This window comes from Euleptes europaea, chromosome 4 (genome assembly GCF_029931775.1).
Source record: "Euleptes europaea isolate rEulEur1 chromosome 4, rEulEur1.hap1, whole genome shotgun sequence".
Taxonomy (NCBI): Eukaryota; Metazoa; Chordata; class Lepidosauria; order Squamata; family Sphaerodactylidae; genus Euleptes; species Euleptes europaea.
In genome coordinates, this window is record NC_079315.1 from 28,582,108 (window position 1) to 28,602,901 (window position 20,794).

At 44.3% G+C, this 20,794-nt stretch overlaps 1 protein-coding gene across 1 annotated transcript in view; it reads left to right on the plus strand.

The window, feature by feature from the left end:
* Positions 1–20,794, plus strand: part of SUSD1 (sushi domain containing 1) — an 83,137-nt gene that overhangs the window by 57,868 nt on the left and 4,475 nt on the right. The window contains exons 16-17 of the mRNA XM_056848957.1: positions 4,719–4,977; positions 17,202–17,241. Coding sequence (XP_056704935.1) covers positions 4,719–4,977; positions 17,202–17,241 — 299 coding nt within the window. The remainder of the gene's footprint in view (positions 1–4,718; positions 4,978–17,201; positions 17,242–20,794) is intronic.

Genomic DNA, 20,794 nt, shown 5'->3' on the forward strand with positions numbered 1-20,794 from the left:
CTCTATAAGATTCGCAGGGAAGGTGGAGAGTTCCTTTATCAGCACCCCCCACCTAATTCCGTCATAGTGGAGGCCTTGCCTGGTAAATATAGGTCAGGAGCACATTCCTCTCCGCAGGATAGAGAGGGTCGTAAACTAGATACCCTTGCTAGAAAAATTTACACTTCTAGTGCGGTAGGCCTCCGCATTTCCAACTTCTTGCTGTCATGGCCAGGTATCAATACTCCCTTTGGGATCACGTATCCCCTCAAATTTCCGTCCTTCCTGATGACCAGTGTCCTTCGGCAGTAGCCATTCAATCAGAAGGCATGTCTTTGGCAAGACAGAAGCTCACAGCGGCACGCCATGTGGCAGATTCGTCCAGTAAAGCCATTGCGTCCGCCAAAGTTATTCGCAGACACACTTGGCTGCACTCCCCTATGATACTACCTACACTCCCTTATGATACTAGATCATGTATCGAGGACCTTCCGTTTGAAGGGACGTCCTTAGTCAGCAATCAAACGGATACCTTCCTGGATTGCTTGAAAAAGAATAAAACAAATGCAAAGTCCCTTGGGATTACCCCTCAGGCGCCCGACTTTAAGCGGCGTTACTTTGGCCGGCAAGCCAACCAGCCTTCCCACCCGTACCGTTTTCAGGGTTCTTTTACACAACCGTCATTTCGCCCATCCTTTCCTCGCCCTCAAAACGAAAGGAAATTCCAAAACAAACCTAGGGTCCGCAAAGGCCCCAGAGGGTCCCCGGCCAGTTTTAACAAGGCAAAACAGGCATGACTAGACGTGTCCGTTTGTTTTCTTGATCGCCTGTCTGCTTTCTACCATGCTTGGTTTTCGATTACCAACGATGTCTGGGTTTTGAAAATAATAAATGTCGGTTACTTCATAGAGTTTGATATGTTACCTCCATATCGACGGTTGGGCCGCTCTCCATTGACCGTCTCCTCTCCAAAGGGCCTATTGCAGAGGTTCCATCTTCCGACCAGAACTGCAGGTTTTACTCCCGCTTTTTTTCTTGTGGGTAAAAAAGGGGGGGAAGTGCCCTATCCTGGATCTCCAGGACCTTAATGCCTTTATTAGGACCAGAAAATTCCGTATGCTCTCTCTCCCGGAAGTGCTTCCCCTCCTGGACAGGCATATGTGGTTCGTAGTGTTAGATCTCTGCGATGCTTACTTCCACATCGTGATTCACACAGAGTGTCGCCAATACCTGAGATTTGAATGTAACGGTAAATGTTACCAGTACAATGTGTTACCATTCGGGTTGTCTACGGCACCCAGGACCTTTACGAAGTGCCTTGCGGTTGTGGTAGCTCACCTTGCCCTGAAGGATTGTGTAATATTTCCCTACCTCGACGATTGGTTAATCGTGGGTCCATCTCAGTCGGAGTTGGCCACAGAAGTCGATTTAGTCCTTTCAGTCCTTAACAATCTGGGTCTTTTAGTTAATTTTTCCAAGTCCAAACTTGTCCCTGCACAAGTGCAGACTTTCATTGGAGCGTGTTTGGATGCTGAGCAAGCCAGGGCCTTCCTCCCTGTACAAAGAGGTCGCGCTATTCAAAAACTGGTGGCTAGGTTCACTAGGAAATGTTTTCAGACAGCGTATCATATACAACAGTTGTTAGGCCTCATGTCCTCTACCACGGCTGTGGTAGAGTATGCACCCCTCCGTATGCGCCCGCTCCAAAATTGGTTCCTCCGGGCATTTAGGCTCAACGTAGATCCTCAGCACAAATGCCTATCTATCCCCAGATACGTCATTTCCTCCCTACAATGGTGGGCACATGATGTCAATATCCTCTCAGGCGTCCCCTTTCATTGTCCTTCCCCTGAGAGGCACCTGTTCACAGATGCTTCCCTTTCTGGATGGGAGGCTCATTGTGGTAACCTTACATCACGGGGTACATGGTCGCACCTAGAATCCCGGTTGCACATAAATTTATTAGAACTTCGTGCCATCCATCTCGCTCTGTCTTCATTCACAGGGCACCTGGACGGACATCACATTCAGATCGCTACAGACAGCTCCACCGCCCAGTATTATATAAACAAGCAGGGCGGCACAGGGTCCTTTTCGCTCTTCAAAGAGGCCAGCGACATTTGGGAATGGGCCATAATTCACCACGCTACTCTCGTAGCGATTCACATTGCAGGCAAGAGCAACACGTTAGCAGATGCACTGAGTCGCCTTCCCAATCAAACGCACGAGCTCACCTTAAGCAACGCCTGTCTCCACCAAATATTCCGACAGTGGGGTTACCCGCAAATAGACCTCTTTGCCACAAACCTCAACTCCATGTGTCACAGGTTTTATTTGAGGGCGGGAGCCAGCCCGGGCTCACTGGGGGATGCCTTTCAAGCAATTTGGAACGGGGCTCTCTTTTATCTCTTTCCCCCATTCCCTCTACTTCATAAGGTCCTGGCCAAATTGAACCACGACAAGACAGATGCCATCATTGTCACTCCGTTTTGGCCCAGGAGGTCGTGGTTCGCAGTGCTCATGTCACTTGCGCAAGGGAACTACATCCTTCTTCCAAAGGATCCCTCCCACTCCCCCCCAGACCTACAACTCGCTGCCTGGAGGGTGCGGCCCCAGGGCAGTGGTCTGACAGGGTAGCTAAGGTTTTACTACACTCCTTGAAGTTCCCACACTGCGGTCCTATGACGCTAAATGGAGACATTCTTCTAATTGGGCTAAGGTCAAAGATGTTTCGCCAATTACTTGCCCACTATCTACTGTGTTTGATTATCTGTTAACCCTCAAAGATGAAGGTTTATCTAATTCATCCATTAAAGTTTATTTAGCCGCTATTTCGGCTTTTCATCCGGATATCGACTCCTTTTCAGTTTTTCTCATCCCCTTTCCAAAGTTTTTGAGAGGTCTCACTAATTTGTATCCTCCCATCACTCCTCCTGTTCCTCAGTGGAGTCTCTCCTTAGTCCTCTCACAGCTCATGAGACCTCCTTTTGAGCTGTTAGCCACCTGTGAACTGGCTCTACTTTCATTTAAGGCGGCCTTTTTGGTCGCAATCACCTCGGCAAGGAGGGTAAGCGACTTATCGGCGCTCTCACATTCCCCTCATACTAGGTTCCACTCGGATAGGGTGGTACTGAAGCCAAGGATATCCTTTTTACCTAAGGTCGTATTGGCCTTTCACCTTACACAGGACATTGTCCTCCCTGTTTTTCCCCCTCACCCATCCTCGGACGCTGATAGAGCGCTGCACTCCCTCGATGTCCAAAGAGCCCTCCTTTTTTACATTAAGAGGTCTCAGAACTTTCGTAAGGACGATAACCTTTTTGTTTGCTTCGGGGGACACCGTAAAGGTCGTCGTGCTTCTCAAACCCTCTCGAGGTGGATCACGTCAACCATTAAACTGGCCTATGATCTTACTCACCAAGACTGCCCTCCTATGATTAAAGTGCACTCTACCAGAGCTTATGCGGCTTCCATCGCCTTTTCTTCCAAGATAGATCTCCAGGACATCTGTAAGGCTGCCACCTGGTCCACACCTTCCACTTTTATGAAACACTACGCTATGGATGTGGACTCAGCGAGAGATGCAGCCATGGGACGTGCCGTACTGCAGTCTTTATTTTGGTGACTGTCCCACACCCACCGTCCTGGTAAGCGAGCTTGATACTCTCCCAATGTGGGACTGAATAGAAGCCACGCAGATGAAAAACAGAGTTTCACTTACCTGTAACTGTTGTTCATCTGGTGGATCTTCTGTGCAGGCACACATTCCTCCCTCCTTCCCTGCTGTGGGACCTTTCCGCTAGACCAGTGGTTGGTTCTGTGGCGGCAGGTTGGAGAACTGGAGGGAAGAGTACTCCCTCCCCCTTGGGTCATGTGACTGATGGGTGGGGAGATTGCATGCCCCAAGGGGAGGGGGGCACTCTCTCTAGATTTTGCTAGAAGCTGACAAATCTTATCCGTGGCTGGCCTGCTCCTGCGCAGTCCCCAATGTGTGCCTGCACAGAAGATCCACCAGATGAACAACAGTTACAGGTAAGTGAAACTCTGTTTTTATGTGGCTACACATAAATTTCACAACAGAGCAAGGAGTGGCTTTGTGGGGTGGTTTGAAAACCCAAAAATGGGAGGGGGGACCACAGCCACTTCTCCCTGTGTGCTCCTGTGCTCACAAACAGAAAAGAAACTGTGTGCATCCGAGAGGCACAAAATTCCCATGGCAAGTGTGCTACAAAGTCCTCATGTTGTTCCTCAACTAACACAAGGACTTTGTAATATGTGGATGGACTAATTGCATTCTCGTAATATGTGGAGAGACTAGTTGCATTCTCAATAGGTCCCAATATATGCCTCTCTTCTAATCTAGTTTTTAAATATATGGCCTTCTTCTAATGACAACCATTTTGGAAGTAATAATGAATGAAGTAATAATGAGTGAAGATCTAAAACGGCTGCCTCTTTTGCATATCATCTAAATCTAATTATCTAAATAGCAGAACTCCAAATCTAATGATGTGAACAGTACAAGCACAGAGTTAAGCGAGTGTTTCTGAATCTAGTTCAGTAATTTGAGATTGCATGTTATTTTGTTTTATGTGCTGAAATATGTAACTCACCGAGGGCCAATGATGGGGAACTTTTAAAAAAAGTAGCTCTCTGAAGGGAATCAGTGCCAGACATCAAGCGGCAATTAAATATAAATTACATTTGACACTGCTTGATGCTTTTTCGTCTCATTCTAGTTCTTACCAAGTGATTGTCATCCCCTGGAGCCCATCATGCAACTTTAATTGTTGTTCCTTGACTACCCGAACTTACTTCAGCAATGGCGCTGACTCTGATGGGTACGTGGCAGCTGAATTCCCAGCCAAACTCCTTCCTGACAACGGATCTGTCTTTACTCTCGGAGACAGACTTTACTACGGGAAATTTTACAATGCTCCCTGGAAACAAGGAAAAGATTATTGCATCATACTGAGGACCATCAGTGAATGGGATGAGGTAGGACCTCTTTCCTGTTCCTTGGCTTGAACAACAATAATATGTTAAAAAGTGATCTATATAGACGTATTCTCAAATCAATACTATGTAGTGCAAGCACATGCAAGCTTTCAAACTACATGAAAACTACATGGGTGAAAACTGATGTAACCTTAACCTTTTACTTTTATCCCTTAGAAGCTCCTTGATCCATTGATCTTGAGCAGCGTGAATCTAACGTTTGAGGGATATAAGGACTGAAACAAATCTTGCCACTGACCATGTAGCCTTGGGTAGTCAGACACGGAGGCATTAGATTTATATGTTAAAAGGGGAGAGCTATAATGTGATCGAAGTTCCTCATAAAAGCGGCATTCCAAGAGGGCATGAGCTAATGAATCAATAGAGCAACTGATGTAACATGATCAAGAAGCGAGGCAATTCTGAAAGAGCACCCATTTTTGGCATTGAGCTCTTTTGGAGGAGGAGTCAGCTACACTTGCCACCAACTAGCTTAGCATCTGAGATGTTATCCAAAACCCTTTTCTACCATCCGTGCCTGGAGCAATTTGTCTTTTTTAAAAAAGTAGTTGAAAAATTAATAAGCCTGAGGCATACAGATGCAACATGCAAAGCTTTTAAAATTTAAAAAAGATAGTCATCCTACTTGGATCATGGGAGATGGGCAAATCTGATAGCTGACTAGCATTCCATTCATTCACACGCAGGTCTGTCATTTAAGTTGCAAAGTTAAGAGAAATCTCCTTCGTTCAATGGCCGAGGAGACCCGCTGTGTCTTTTTTTGGTATTAGATCTGTCTTCATACATCAGTTGATAGAATGGAACAACAGCAGTAAAATAATTTAAAAGCTGCCTTTTCCTTTCTTTTTTTTTTTCTTTTTTGCATTTTTATGTTGCTATGCATTAAGAGCACTAACCTTAACCTGAACTGCCTTTTGAAATAACACAGTAGATAACTTTTACCTCACTGTTAATTCTAAAACCAGTCCAAGATTAAGGGTTGGATTCAGCGAAAGAGTTACCAAAAGCAGTTAGCTGAGTAGCTCTTTCCCTGCCTTCCCCAGGCACCCTGCCATTGGTTCCAAAAGTCCTCTAAGGACTGTGAGCACCTGACAAACAAAATCTGCCTCTTGACAGGGTGCTGCATCAACAAGCGTGGAAAAATCTCCTTTCTCCCTTCTCTGCTGCAGTCATCAAATGGAAGAGAGAAAGGTAATTTTGCCCAATACCCACTCACTGGTGCAGAACTTCATCCTGAGGTGGGACCCTTTTTCAGGGCCATTTCTCTCCCCCCCTAATCAGTTCCTGCTATTAGTGCAGTCCTAAAAAGAGTTACAGCTTTCTGTGCCTGTTGACTTCAACTTTCTTAGAAGGGTATGATTACGCTCAGGGTGACACAGTTTAGACCCTATTTGTTGGAATGTCATTTTTTTCTAATTCTTCTAAGTCAGCCACTCTGTTCACATGGTTAACTCTTAATAGCTCTTTTAGAAATCTCTGTCACATGAATCCAGACACGCGTCATTATATGCTGAAATAGGATTAATGAAATAAAAACTGAAAATGAAATCCTATTCATATGCTGGGTTTACAGATGTGATTTAACTAACAATGGTTGGTTATTGTCTGGTTCTTTCTTCTGAATTTGTTTCCTTCATTCCAAGGCGACTATTGTTTCAGTTTCTCAAAGGCTTAGGCCTGCATTTCTTGCTGCAGATGCTGAATTGGGGAAGGAAAGGCTACAAGATAGATGACTGATACAACAGAAGGGCTCTGAATTCATTCCACTTGCCCCCCCCCCCCCAGTACTGTTTGTCCGTAGTATCATCACACTAATACCTCCTAACTCTCTTTTGGATTGCTGCTGGGACTCACCCTTGTATTTTGGATCCCTTGGTACTCTGTAGCCCTAGAAAAAAAAGTTTATGGTTTCACGCTTTAAGTTGATAATATGTGGTTTTTGAAAGCTCCATTGGAGTACTGTGATTGGCTGGTTCACAGAGTAGGTTTAGGTATCGTGTTTTCAATGTCTTTGCTGTGTCCTGTGTGCTGCTCCATCTGCCTGCTGGTTTCACTCAGAAAACTCCTAACATTAATTTTAAAACTGGCACATGTGCACTTTGCTGTAGCTATCAGTTCATGTCTTTCCATTTTTTAAAATAGGTTGCTGGTTAGGGCTGTTAATTAAAAACAAATGGGTAAAATTCGGGTTTGGGTTTATTGGCCATTTCTCCCCTGGGAAAACCCAAATGCCAAATTTCCTATACCAGTAAAGGTAGTAATTCGGCTTTAAATTCGGGTTTCCTGAAAAATTTGGCCATTTAAACACTATGGGGGCTTTTTGTGGCTTTCCACAGCTCCTGGGGGGCATTTTTTGCAGGTATCTGGATACATTGTATCTCTATGGAGGCACTGGTCGAACTTTCACATCGTTTAAAGCCCGGCTTCTCCATTGAGATACATTGCGAAGATCACGCTAAAGCATCTGAACACATCCACTTTGACAATGCATTTCAATAGAGGAGGATGGGGGCGACCCCTTCCAGACCCCATAACTCCGGACCCCCTAACCCAATCTTTACCAAACTTGGTGGTTCTTGCAAGGAGAGTCCTTTCTAGCTACCCTGAAAATTTGGGATCTCTACCTGCAAAAATGCCACGCCCCCCCCCCCAGGAGCCACAGAAAGACATTCCCGAAAAAGTTTCAGGAATGGCAAATCGGGCTTTGCCAACCTCCCGGATTTTGCGGACTCAGTAAACCCAAACCTGAATTTTACTGAATTTGCATTTTTTTGGTTCAGTTTTTACCGAATCAACAGCCCTATTGCTGGTGCGTACCAACACAAGTGCGTTATTATTTTATTTATTTATATTTATTTTTCATTCTTATACTCCGCCCTTGTCCCCTGCCAAGGCATTAATTAAACAACAGGACGAAAAATAAAATCTTAATGTACCTATGTGATCATGTAAAGTTTTTTATTGCTCTATGATTCACATTGCAATCCCAAGAAGAGTTGCACCATTCTGACTCAGTTGGCGTGAATGGGCTTAGAAAGGTGTGTTTAGGATTGCAAACAAAAAATCAATGTGCGTATATGTTATGGCATGTATCAGTAATCTGTAAGGGAAAAATGACACAGATTGCAAACTGTGGCTACTTGCACACCTGTAGCGGTCTGAAAAGTGAAGCATAACAGTCCACTAAAGCATAGCTACTGCTCCAGCATCAAGATCAGGTGCCTGTACATCTCAGAATCCACGGAGGAAAGACACATTCCCAATTGTTTGTTGAAGTAAGCACAGAGCTGGGAACAATCTAAACTGCTTGAGTGTTAAAAAAAACATGTTGTGTAAAGCCTGATCTGGCTGTTGCCATTGTACTACAAACTATACACTATATCAAAATAATTACATTTATTGCAAGGTGTGTATTATAAAATTGTCGAAAACATAGGGCCTGGAATACAGGCCACGTATAAAAATATCAGTTATAACATTCTTATATACAGTTAAAAAAACACATCCGGAAATAAACCTTATGAGATATTTTTATTTAATATTTTGTGTGGCTTGATATAAACTCTTAACCAAAATCGTGGGTCTTGCCTCAGGGACAGTTGATCACACAATCTGATACAGAATTAACAATGCTTCCTGATGTGTGTTCATCCACCTGTGATGAATCTCATTGTCCAAATATCTCATAAGGTTTATTTCTGGAAGTGTATTTTAATTTTCTGTGTTTATGACCACTGAGCCCTGACCTGGATGGCCCAGGCTAGCCTGATCTCGTCAGATCTCAAAAGCTAAGCAGGGTCAGCCCTGGTTACTATTTGGATGGGAGACCACCAAGGAATACCAAGGCTGCTGTGCAGAGGAAGGCACTGGCAAACCACCTCTGTTAGTCTCTTGCCATGAAAACCCCAAAAAGGAGTCACCATAAGTCGGCTGCAACTTGACGGCACTTCACACACACACACACACACACACACACACACACACACACACACACACACATGACCACTGAGGAAGGCCTATTCAGGCTGAAATGCATCTGGTATAGCATTGGTCATTTACATTGATCATATATCAACCATGTATAAGAATTTTATAGCTGATATTTTTATATGTAGTCTGAATTCCAGGCCCTGTGTTTTTAACAATTTTAGAGTGTACGCCTTGCAATAAATGTGACTATTTTGTTACAGTCAAAAAGGGCAAGAGTCCAGTAGCACCTTAAAGACTAACAAAAATATTTTCTGGTAGGGTATGAGTTTCGTGAGCCACAGCTCACTTCTTCAGATCTGAAGAAGTGAGCTGTGGCTCACGAAAGTTCATACCCTACCAGAAAATATTTTTGTTAGTCTTTAAGGTGCTACTGTCGCGCACAGCTTGTCTGGACTTCAGGAGTTTACCTGGTAGCAACTTCACACCACGCAGTTCTGCTATGTACAGTTTATTTACAATATCTACACAGAGTCCTTTGGCTGTTAACATTCACAGCTCTGAGCATCAGCATGCTCCGCCAGCATATATATTTCAACAAGAGGGTAACTCACATTCACTACACAGACTTATATACACATTTATGACCAATCACAGTTCACCTGAGATGAGTCATTCTGGAAATCCCCATTCCTGGCTGTACAAACTGGATCAGACCAGCATCATCACATGACTTAGCTGTCACTCTGATCAGTATGATCTGTTTAGCAAACTGCAGACTAGGCATAACTTTGACATATGTTGACACGCCTCCCTAGTCAAACGTTTGTTAAACACAGCCATTTCTTTAAGTATTGAAATCTTTCAGTATTCAAACATTTAGTAAATATGTCTGCTACATTGTTTTCAGAGGTATAATATTTCAGACTTATTATCCCTCTATTCACAGCATCCCGTACATTTTGATACCGTATATTAATGTGCTTACTCCTAGTGCGCACTCTCTGGTCATTTGCTAATTGGGCCTAGATGTTTCATTTTGAACATTTCCTGTATGGTCTGCATAAACCATTTCAACTGTTCCTTGTTGTGGTACATTAGACATACATCATCCACAAAAAGTAATAAATAACAGGTTTGTTTACATATTTCCACTTGATACAGACATGGATCAGACACACTCTGCTTAAACCCTTTTTTGGTTAAAGCATTTTTTATACACATATTCCATGCATGTCCTGATTGCTTTAAGCCATATAATGCCTTGTGCAATTTTAACACTGTGTTGGCATTTCGACATTGGAACCCTGGTATTTGATCAAGATATAACTCTTCCTCAATAGGTGCGTTCAGATATGCAGTATCAAAATCAAAATGATCAACTAGCATTCCTTCTGCTCCAGCCTTGGTTAATGCAACTCTAATTGTTTCCATCCGAATCGTGGGGGCAAATGATTCATAATAATCCTGTCCAACCACCTGCGTAAATCCACTCGCAACTAATCTTGCCTTATATTTTACATTCCCATTTGGCGAGGTTTTGAGTCTGTACAACCAACGGCAACTCAGAGTTTTCTTATCTGCCGGCAATTCAGATAAGGAAAATACTTCATTTGACACCAATGAGTTATATTCCGCCTCCATGGCTTGCAGCCAAGCATTTTTCTCTTCTGAGGCTAGACTTAACACATCATTGTAATCAGTTGGAACTTTAACAAACCATGGTTAGCAGTTACACCATACCTTTGAGGTGGAACACCTTTTGTAGATCTAGAGGACACTCTTGGCACTACTCTCTGATCTGCACTTTGCACACTCTCAGAGTCTGCATGTATTGGTGACTGCACCTCCTGTTTTACTTCTGGCATGTTATCAGAATCATCATTCATAGGTAACAATACTGTGGATGGTAATTGGTTTGCATGTATCTTAGGCCAATTAGCATCCTCACAGAATGTAGCTGAACGACTGAAACTTAATGCATTTTGGTTATTTACAAAACGGTAAGATTTCATTCCTGTCTGATACCCCAGGAATGTCAACTTTTTTGCTCTTTCACCACCTTTCCTACGTTGTTTCAGTGGTATATTAACCCATGCTTTACTGCCAAATATCCTGATATGATCCAAACTGGGATCTTTCCCATACAAAGCCTTGTATGGAATATTGTTTGTGGCACTTGTCCAAATTCTGTTTGACATATAACAAGCATTTTTTGCCGCTTCAGCCCAGAACATTTTTGGCAATCCAGCATCAAGTAGCATTGATTTTATCATTGTTTGCAGTACTCCTGCCTTTCTCTCTGCAAAACCATTTTCTTGACTCATGGATACATTAGCAATTCTATGTTCAATACCTTGAGTCTTAAACCAATGAGCCATTTCACCAGACATGTACTCGCCCCCAAAATCACTTTGGAACTTACAAATTTTATGCCCCAATTGCCTTTGCACATTGTTAGCCCACATCTTTATAGTGTCACACACCTCTGACTTCTTTGCTATGGGATACACCCATGTGAACCTTGTGGCATCATCTATCAAAAGAAGAAGATATTTTCTTTTAGATATACTGTCTGGGAAAGGGCCTACCACATCACTATGAATAATATATAGAGGGGTTTTTGTTACTCTGTCACTCCTTGGTGCAACTGGGTGTGCTTTGGATTTACTTTGCTTGCACACATCACAATCCAGATATGTTTTGCACCCTTCAACCTTCTCTTTGCCCAGCAGGGCAAGAGTTTTATTCAAGGTACCCCAGCCCACATGGCCAAGTTTTCTATGTAGCAAATGTATACATTTATGGTGAGGGTTTTTATTTAACACTGTTTGTGCTTTACCTGCCATGTTCTCTAGCACATACACATTATCTTTCAAATTCCCCACTGCCATAATCTTATCACCTCTGAGAATATTACAGCACTTATTTCTGAAAATCACACTGAATCCAGCAGAATCTAGTGCACTTATACTTAATATGTTTTTCTCAAGAGAGGGTATACAAAGCACATCATTGAATGTATGGTTTAAACTTCCAAACATTACACTTCCTTCACAGGAAACAGTTGCAGAACGTCCATCTGCCAAACTTACATGACCTAACGCCGATTGATGTGAGTTCATTAGTAGCCTTTCCTCCCTCACAAATATTTGTGAAGCTCCTGAGTCAATTATCCAAGAGTCATTCAGGGAGTCTGGACTTGCTCTCACCAGCGTAGCTTGCTGTTTGGTCACAACTTGAGTCTTTTTTCCTTCTCTGTATTTCCTTGCAGCAGGGCAAAATCTTTGAATGTGCCCCTCTTTTCCACATCTGTAACATTTCTTGACACGTAAAGCCACAGGTATAGGTTTGCTTGTTTCACAGTTGAGGCTTGTATCCTTCCTTATCCCATGCTTGGCACAGCTCCCGGTCTGGCTGACTGCCAACTCCCGTTGCGTATATCGCGCCTCTTCCTCTAACAATCTCCCAGAGATGTACTGCAAAGATAACTTTGCTGCATCCACAGATTCAAGGGCTGAGATAAGTGGGTCGAAACGCTCCGTCAGGGAACTTAAAACTATAAACACCTGGTCCTGGTCAGAAATCTGCTTTCCCCTCTGAGCCAGCAGTTGAAGATACGTGGCTAAGGTATTCAAATGAGCTCTAACACTCTCATTTGGCTCCATAGTCTTTCTATAAATCCTTCTCATCAGGGAAATAAGAGATCCAGCCGTGTCTTGCACATATACAGCCTTGAGGCTATTCCAGGCATCTTTAGCTGACCCCTGTCCCGCCACATGCACCAACTGGTCATCAGCAACACTTAATATCAATGTGGCCAATGCCTTCTGGTCTTTTAAACTTTCCTCAGGCGTGGGAGCTTGTGGGGGAGAATCCACATACGTCCACAATGACTCACGCTTAAAATAATGCTCCATTCGCAGAGACCACACGGCATAGTTATCTGCGGTCAGTTTATCAACCAGCAGGGCAGAAGCAGCTTGCGCCATGATATCTTCTCTCACCGGCAGTAGCTGATTATCTTCCCCTGGTTCCTCCTCCGACTCTTTGTCAGAAACAACTGAACCGTCTTCAGACTATACATCAAGGTCCTCAGCGTCGCTGGCCTCTGTAGACATCCAAACCGCTCACAGCAGCAACTCACGGCAGTAGCTCACCAACTCCAATAGAACCTCCAGCTCTCAGCGCAGTCTATCTGGGCCGATAACCCTGTCGCGCACAGCTTGTCTGGACTTCAGGAGTTTACCTGGTAGCAACTTCACACCACGCAGTTCTGCTATGTACAGTTTATTTACAATATCTACACAGAGTCCTTTGGCTGTTAACATTCACAGCTCTGAGCATCAGCATGCTCCGCCAGCATATATATTTCAGCAAGAGGGTAACTCACATTCACTACACAGACTTATATACACATTTATGACCAATCACAGTTCACCTGAGATGAGTCATTCTGGAAATCCCCATTCTGGCTGTACAAACTGGATCAGACCAGCATCATCACATGACTTAGCTGTCACTCTGATCAGTATGATCTGTTTAGCAAACTGCAGACTAGGCATAACTTTGACATATGTTGACAGCTACTAGACTCTTGCCCTTTTTGACTACTGCAAACAGACTAACATGGCTACCCACTGTGAATTATTTTGTTATAGTGTATAATTTGTAACTCAGCCTTTGAAGCTCTCCCTACATGTTTGGTTGAATTTCCCCCCCTTTTTTTGTTGTTCTGTTGCCATTGTACGCCAAGTCATCGAATTTAACTTGTTCCTTATTTCTTAAGTCTGGATCCCAAATGGTACATGACTAGTTCCACATGTTCAAGGGTCCTTTGAACTTGAACTCCACTTCCACCATGCCACATGACAAACTTGAAACCAAGGGAAGTTCCAAACACAATTTGTGATATGCCATGGTGGTCTAGCATTCAAAACACAAACGGAAAAATTCTGTTGGGCATTTCTAAACTTTTTTTCTTTTAGCACACTGACTGAAATTCAGTTACAGTGCATCTTTGTGGAATAGAATAGATAGTGTGGCCGTACGCTTCTTCTCATCAAAAGACTTTAATTTTCAATTAAAACACTTCTGTCAGGAGCAGGCCATGAAGACAGTTCATAGTTGTGCTCCCAGGTGTTGTTTTGCAGTTCTTTCCAAGGCCAGTCCGTGCCCCGTGTTTAGACTTCTTAGAGTCCTTCATAGATTCCTTTAGTGTGGGAATTGCCAAGTACTCCTTCCTGCCTCTGGGAGGGGGGTTGCCTGGGTTACTGGTTATCTCCTTTTGCTTTTCCATATATGCCATGTGCCTTGCCTTAGCCCCTTACTAGTGTCATTCTAAATATGGCTTCTGTAACCTGTCGAGTCTAATCAATAAAACTGCTTTTGTGGACTTGCCGTCTGCTGGAATCTGTTTATGGGTTTGCTGCAGGGCTAGAGCTCACATTATGACACTATTCAGTCTTCATCGGTTTTAATTGCTGACCTTGGCTGGAGACCTGGAGGGTTCGTTTAGGCACTCGTCTCCTCGGCTTGGGGCGCGAGATGAGCTCCCCAAGGATCCCGGTTTACTGCATGCCGTCTTGGAGGAGACGCTACGAACTGACGCGGAGGCCACCCGGCTGGTTGGGCTGGTGACTGCTCAGTGGCGTCGCCTGGCAGAGACAACCCCCTGGAGGACCCAGGACGCTGATCTACGTGCCTGCGACGACCTTTTGAACATTTTGAAGTGGCTAAGATACTGGATTCCCGCTTTCGCTACGGTGCCCTCCAATACCTGGTTCGCTGGAAACATTTTGGTCCCGCCCAAGACGAATGGGTGTGTGCCCGTGATGTATCCGCCCCCCCCCCCGGCCGCCTGGTGCAAGAATTCCATTCTGCCGACCCTCACAAACCCTCGGTGGAAGGGTGAAGGGGGGTCTTTAGGGGGGCAGAATGTCAGGAGCAGGCCATGAAGACAGTTCATGGTTGTGCTCCCAGGTGTTGTTTTGCAGTTCTTTCCAAGGCCAGTCCGTGCCCCGTGTTTAGACTTCTTAGAGTCCTTCATAGATTCCTTTATTGTGGGAATTGCCAAGTACTCCTTCCTGCCTCTGGGAGGGGGGTTGCCTGGGTTACTGGTTATCTCCTTTTGCTTTTCCATATATGCCATGTGCCTTGCCTTAGCCCCTTACTAGTGTCATTCTGGATATGGCTTCTGTAACCTGTCAAGTCTAATCAATAAAACTGCTTTTGTGGACTTGCTGTCTGCTGGAATCTGTTTATGGGTTTGCCGCAGGGCTAGAGCTCACAGCTTCAAACAATTTTTGTCAAGGAGCACATTGTGTTTATTCTTTGCAATAGGCCGCACTGGTTCTCTAAACAAGTATTTAAAAAACATGAGCCGTGTTTTTAAAATAGTTGCTAGCAGACAGAACAGCTTGTAAGATAAGAGTTCTTCTTTGTCCACCCAAGTATAACTCCTTCAGGCTGAACTACTTGTTTTGCAGACCATTCTGGGTGATGAAATGCTTTCTGCAAATAAAATCAATGATGCGTATGGTTTTTCTTTCCTACGGGGAGATTTGTTTAGATGTGTGGTCTAAATGAGACGGGAGAGCATGAATGCGATTAGTTAGGACAAAATGTAGGTTTGTAGTAGCTCAACACTTCTAGCAGTTTTATTTGTTCACCGACATAAGAAGCTTCAAATGCTATTTTCCCCCAAATGATATTAGCCTGTGTAAATAACATAATAAAAAGAGGCCTGAATTTTAAGTTTTGCACTTTTTCATACTTGTTTTCAGAAACAGTGCACATTTATGTAAAGAGGGGTATAACTCACTCCTGTGTAGTTTTGCCAAATAAAAACTAACTTTCTCTGTGCTTACTTCCAGTTCCCAGCATCTTACTTCCAGCTAGGGTTTATTCAGCCGAAACCTTTTGTTTCCTTTAAAGACAACAAAAACAAGTCAAGACACTAGCTGAAACTGAAATTTTAATTTTGTGCAAGTGGGTTGGATTGATGCTGAGGTTCCCATCTGCAAAGTAAGAGAATCTTCCGTTCCAGTTCACAGAAGGAAGACTCCACACTTAGCAGAAGGATCATCACAATCACTTTGAAGTCCTTGAAAGAAAGATCCTTTCAGTACCTGCCTGCACAGTATGGATGTTCACAATGGCCTGGATCCAAAGATTAGCATAATTAGTTCTAGGTGTCCAGGGGAGTTCCTGGATGTGTTCTTTTTGAGCAGCCTCCCATGCATAGCAAGCTCCATTTAGCAGGAGAATTCCCAGAGCAGTTTTTGATATGCCGAGAAGTCTGACATTTCAAAGGAAAGAAATTTGAGAAGAAAAAAAACAACCTGAGCAAACCCAAGCTCTCGGGTGCAGTAGCGCTTCAGATCCTGCCGCTATATTTAGCAATGTGCATCATTAGCATGTTTCATGTCATACCTAGGGGAGACCGAGGTCACAAATGTTTCAACAATTTTTAATATGAATTTTTTTCCCCAAGAAAGGAAAAAAGACTGGCACCTGTCTTTTTAAAAAATATATATATATATATATTGAGAGCAAATCACATTGCAGTGGAGGATCAGTATTGATTGAGGAAACTGTGAGGTACAAAGACTTAAACTCTCCTATGTAGCCCCAAGGCAAATCAGGCCTCCCCTGCTGTTTGAGTGAGCATTTGTAAAACACTGGGTGCAATCTGGTCATGGATCTCCCAACTTGTCTGTTTTGACCTTTGTGTCAACTGTGAAAGAGAAACAGGTTGTAGCTCACCCTGTTGAATAAATGTGACTTGAGCTGCCATTAGTAAGTTGCAGCAAAGGACAGATGGTCACAGTAGCATTTCCTGTGTGAAAACATTTCTAAGAGGGACAAATTTACACTACAGTAACCTTATGTGGAACTATGATCTGATTTCCTGATGTTTATTTATTTTTTTTACTTTAAAGTAATGGAATGTGTATTTTGGTTTGAGGTGCTACCCCTGTGTAGGCTGTACCACTTTTCATTTTAGGTTGGAGGCTTGCATGACAGAATGCCCCTGCACTCAAAGGTTCCCTCCACAGCAAAAACTAGGGGGGAGGGAAAAGGGTTGTAATCTAGCTTTCTCCCTGACATACTGGTTTTCTGTGTTCAGGGATTTCTTTTGTATGATGACCTATTCAGTCCTATAAGGCCCTTCCTTCTGTCTGAATGATGCAGGCCAGGCATAGCTTTACCACCTCAGTGAGAAACAACCTGTTAGAAAAATAATGCTACAGATTGTTGTTTTTGTTTCTCAGGTACGAACTCAATCCTGCATACGCTGGGCCCAGATTAAAGGTATGTGGGTTTCCCCCCAAATTTATTGAAAAAGTGGCATTGCTAGCTACATCATACTATAAAAATAATAAGACTGTGGATTTTAATTGATTCTTATACTGCACTGCAAAAGGGGCAGAGCCAAAAATGTGGTGAGTGGGGAAAAACCAGAAAGAGCTGGGAGGAACTGCAGTAATGTTCGTGATGAGAATACAGCTAATGTGTTCAACTGGGTTACTAAATCAGCAACACTCTTGGAGCCTAGCTACATGATAAATGTGATGCAAGCCCCAAGCCCAATTTGCAGTCCCACGTACCATCAGGGGACTCACCCAACAAACCACTCCATCACTCGATACAGCCCAAGTGCTGCAGGAAGGCAGAAGGGGATTCTTCCTTCCCACATGGTTTTCCCTAGCAAAACCGGCTACCATGGGGCCTGTTTGCCTCTTTCTTGGGCTCTATGTATCCTGGGATCCCAAGAAAGGGACGAGCAGCACCCTCCTTTGGCTGATTCCGCTAGGGAAAATGGTGCCACACCAAATAATGGAGCAGTTCGTAAGGTCAGTCCCCTGATGGTACGTGTGACTGCGAGCTGGGTCATGGGATTGCTGACCCGACTTGCGTCACCTCTATCATATCACTAGGCATTACAAAAGAGACTTTGTTGTTACAAAATGCTCAGTCATGCCCAGCGGGACTTAAAAAAAAAATTTCCCTTTCTACAGCAACCTCCCTCCCAATGCCTTATCACAAACGGCTTTTAAAACTCCCCTCACTTTCAGTAGAAGTTGACCATGAACCAAAGAGAATTGATGATCGAGAAACACAAGCCCTAAACCTCCCTAGGTATGAAAATGCTTGTGTTGCTCTTTGGATGTGTGGGAAAACAGCCTTGCAGTTATGGACCAGCATTTCTCAGGACCTAACTACACAGTACATGTTCCCTGGGTCAGGTTTTTTTTATCCTCACAATAACCCTGTGATGTCTCAGTAGGCTACCCAGCAAGCTTCCATAAGCAGAGTGGGGAGGGGTTCGAATCTAGGTCTCCCAGATTCTAGTCCAGGGATGGGGAACCTCAGGCCCGGGGGCCGTATGCGGCCCCTGAGGACATTTTCTGCGGCCCTCAGGAGCTCTGGGGCCGGGGGTGTGGGGGGGGGGAGGCGTGGAGGTTGGGGCCTGGTCGCTTGGGGCCGGCGTGCATAAGTGTGTGTGGGGGGGGGGAAGGCTTTTCTTTCTTTTCTTCTTCTTTTTCTGTCACTCTCCTTTCTCTCCCTCTTTTTCTGTCTCTTTGTCTGTCTCCCTCCATCCTTTTCTTTCTTTCTCCCCCTCCCTCCATTTCTTTCTCCCTTTCTCTCTCTTTTCCCCTCCCTCCCTTTTCCTCTTTCTCTGTTTTCTTTCCTTCCTCCCTTCCTTCCCTGTGGATCAGCTGCCTCCTGGCACCTCATTTGCTCAGGCCTACCGCTGGCTGCCCTCCCACCTGGGAGCGGGGAAGGACGAGGGAGCAGGGGCGCCCTCCAGGCCTTCTCTGTGTGGTCTTCCCTGGGGTTGCCAACCTCAAGGTGGTGGCTGGAGACCTGGAAACCGTAGTCTCCCCCCCCCCGGGAGATCTACACCTGGTTATGGCCCCCAAATAATGTTGTAAATGCGCAAATGGCCCTTAGCAGGAAAAAGGTTCCCCACCCCTGTTCTAGTCCAACGCTCCAATCACAACACCACACTGACAGTTGCCAAGCATAAGCCTGTATCCAACCACACAGTTGAGATATCATAAGTGCCCTTAAATTTTATTGAGAGGGGACAGCAACCCATTCCCCCCCCCCATTTTTTTGCCCTGCAGGTCAGTGGACCCTCAGGAAAAATGTGGTAGACTGCAGTGGGAGCAGGAAATTAGTAAAAACAGTCAGCCCCTTCTTAAGAAAACTTACATGCCCTTAAGCTTTCTTAATGTGGATGGATTCAGGGCATGGTCAGGGAATTCTGTATTTGTCGAAAATATGTGGGCCTGATTTACATTGGGAGTACACTGCAAGGAGAGGAGGCTTCAGTTTCTTCCCTGCACCATTTTCCTTACTTGAAATTGCACCAACAAGTTATGTTTCCCCAGTGAGGCAAATAGAAGCTCCCATGGGCTGTTTCAGGTCCGGGAAACTGTGGGGAGGGTTCAGCCCCTTCTTTTTTGCGTGTCAAGGTCCTGCTGGAATTGAACCTCCGTGTGCCTGGGAAGCATTGAGCTCCTAGAACATATCTGTTGACCTGATTATGAGCTCTATCTAGGAAAAGTTTATTGTGCAATTAGGCCCATGGTCAAACAGGTCAACATTTTTTTTTTATAAGGACAGAATGTAAAGCCTTTTCAGCAGAACCTTATCAGTTTTCTGGGATTGGGGACATGGACTGTAAACCTCCGCAGAAGGAGGCAGAAACAGCTGTCCCCTCTTTTGAAGTTGCTGCCATTCTCAGGGCCAAACTAAATGTTACGATGTCCACGGGTCTGACCCATGGATGTTGCCACCATTTTAGATCTGAACTTGGGCCATTTAAAAATGTCACAAGGGCCCATTGGACCCACAGCACAGCAGGACCAGGTGCCACCTCCCCCCCTCCCCGCAAGCCTTTTCAAGTGCCAGAACAGCCATGGGGAGGTTTTCTGCACTTGAAAAGGAGTGGGTGTGGGGAGGACAAGAACGCCTAGTCCAATAGTATATAGTAGTATAGCCACTTCCAGATGACTTCAGAACAGTAGCTACAAAACGCACTGATTGGTTACTGGTCTTTTCCCCATTTTTTTTTCTGGAAATACTGAGAGCGAGAGGGAAGGCAGCATAATATAGCCAGATCTGGTCAGATCTTGGAAGCTAAGCAGGGTTGTAACTTGGAAGGGAGACCTCCAAGGGAGACTCTGCAGAGGAAGGCAATGGCCAACCACCCACCTTCTCACTTGCCTTGAAAGCCCCTTGCTGGAGTCGCCATAAGTCCACTTTACACACCCTGACAGAGCCAAAGCATTTTTAGGCAAGACGCTGATGAGATGCTTGAATTTGGCACGTGCCCTTCTACTAGTGCACGCAAGCATTGCTTCCTGGCAGAGGCTTCTTCCCAGAGAAACAGGCTATGGAAAGGGAAAAAATATGGTACATCTGCCCGCATTGTATCTTGCAGCTCTGCTTTTTGGGTATCCGAGAGAAATCAGATTTTCAGGCATCTTCTCGTTTTATCAGCTTTCATCCCCCATTACTGCAAATAGCCATCATTAGCAAGCTCAGCCTCACTTCCAAGTCTGGAGCTCAGTGCTTATGTTAAACTATGGTTTTCATGCAGATGGCATTTGGTGGTGTTGTGTTTTTTTAAAAAATAAATTGTACTATATTTTGCCTCAGGAGATATTTGCATGTATTTGTCCAGAAGTATATTGTAATTTTGTCCTGATTAGCCATTTGTTCAGATTTCAGTCTTGATGATTTATTACTAGTTTGTTTCTCTAATCTACATTATAGAGTTAGACAATAACAACTGTCCATCTATTCCGAACCTCTGTTGCAAAACCGGGCTATTTACTTACTTACTATTTGT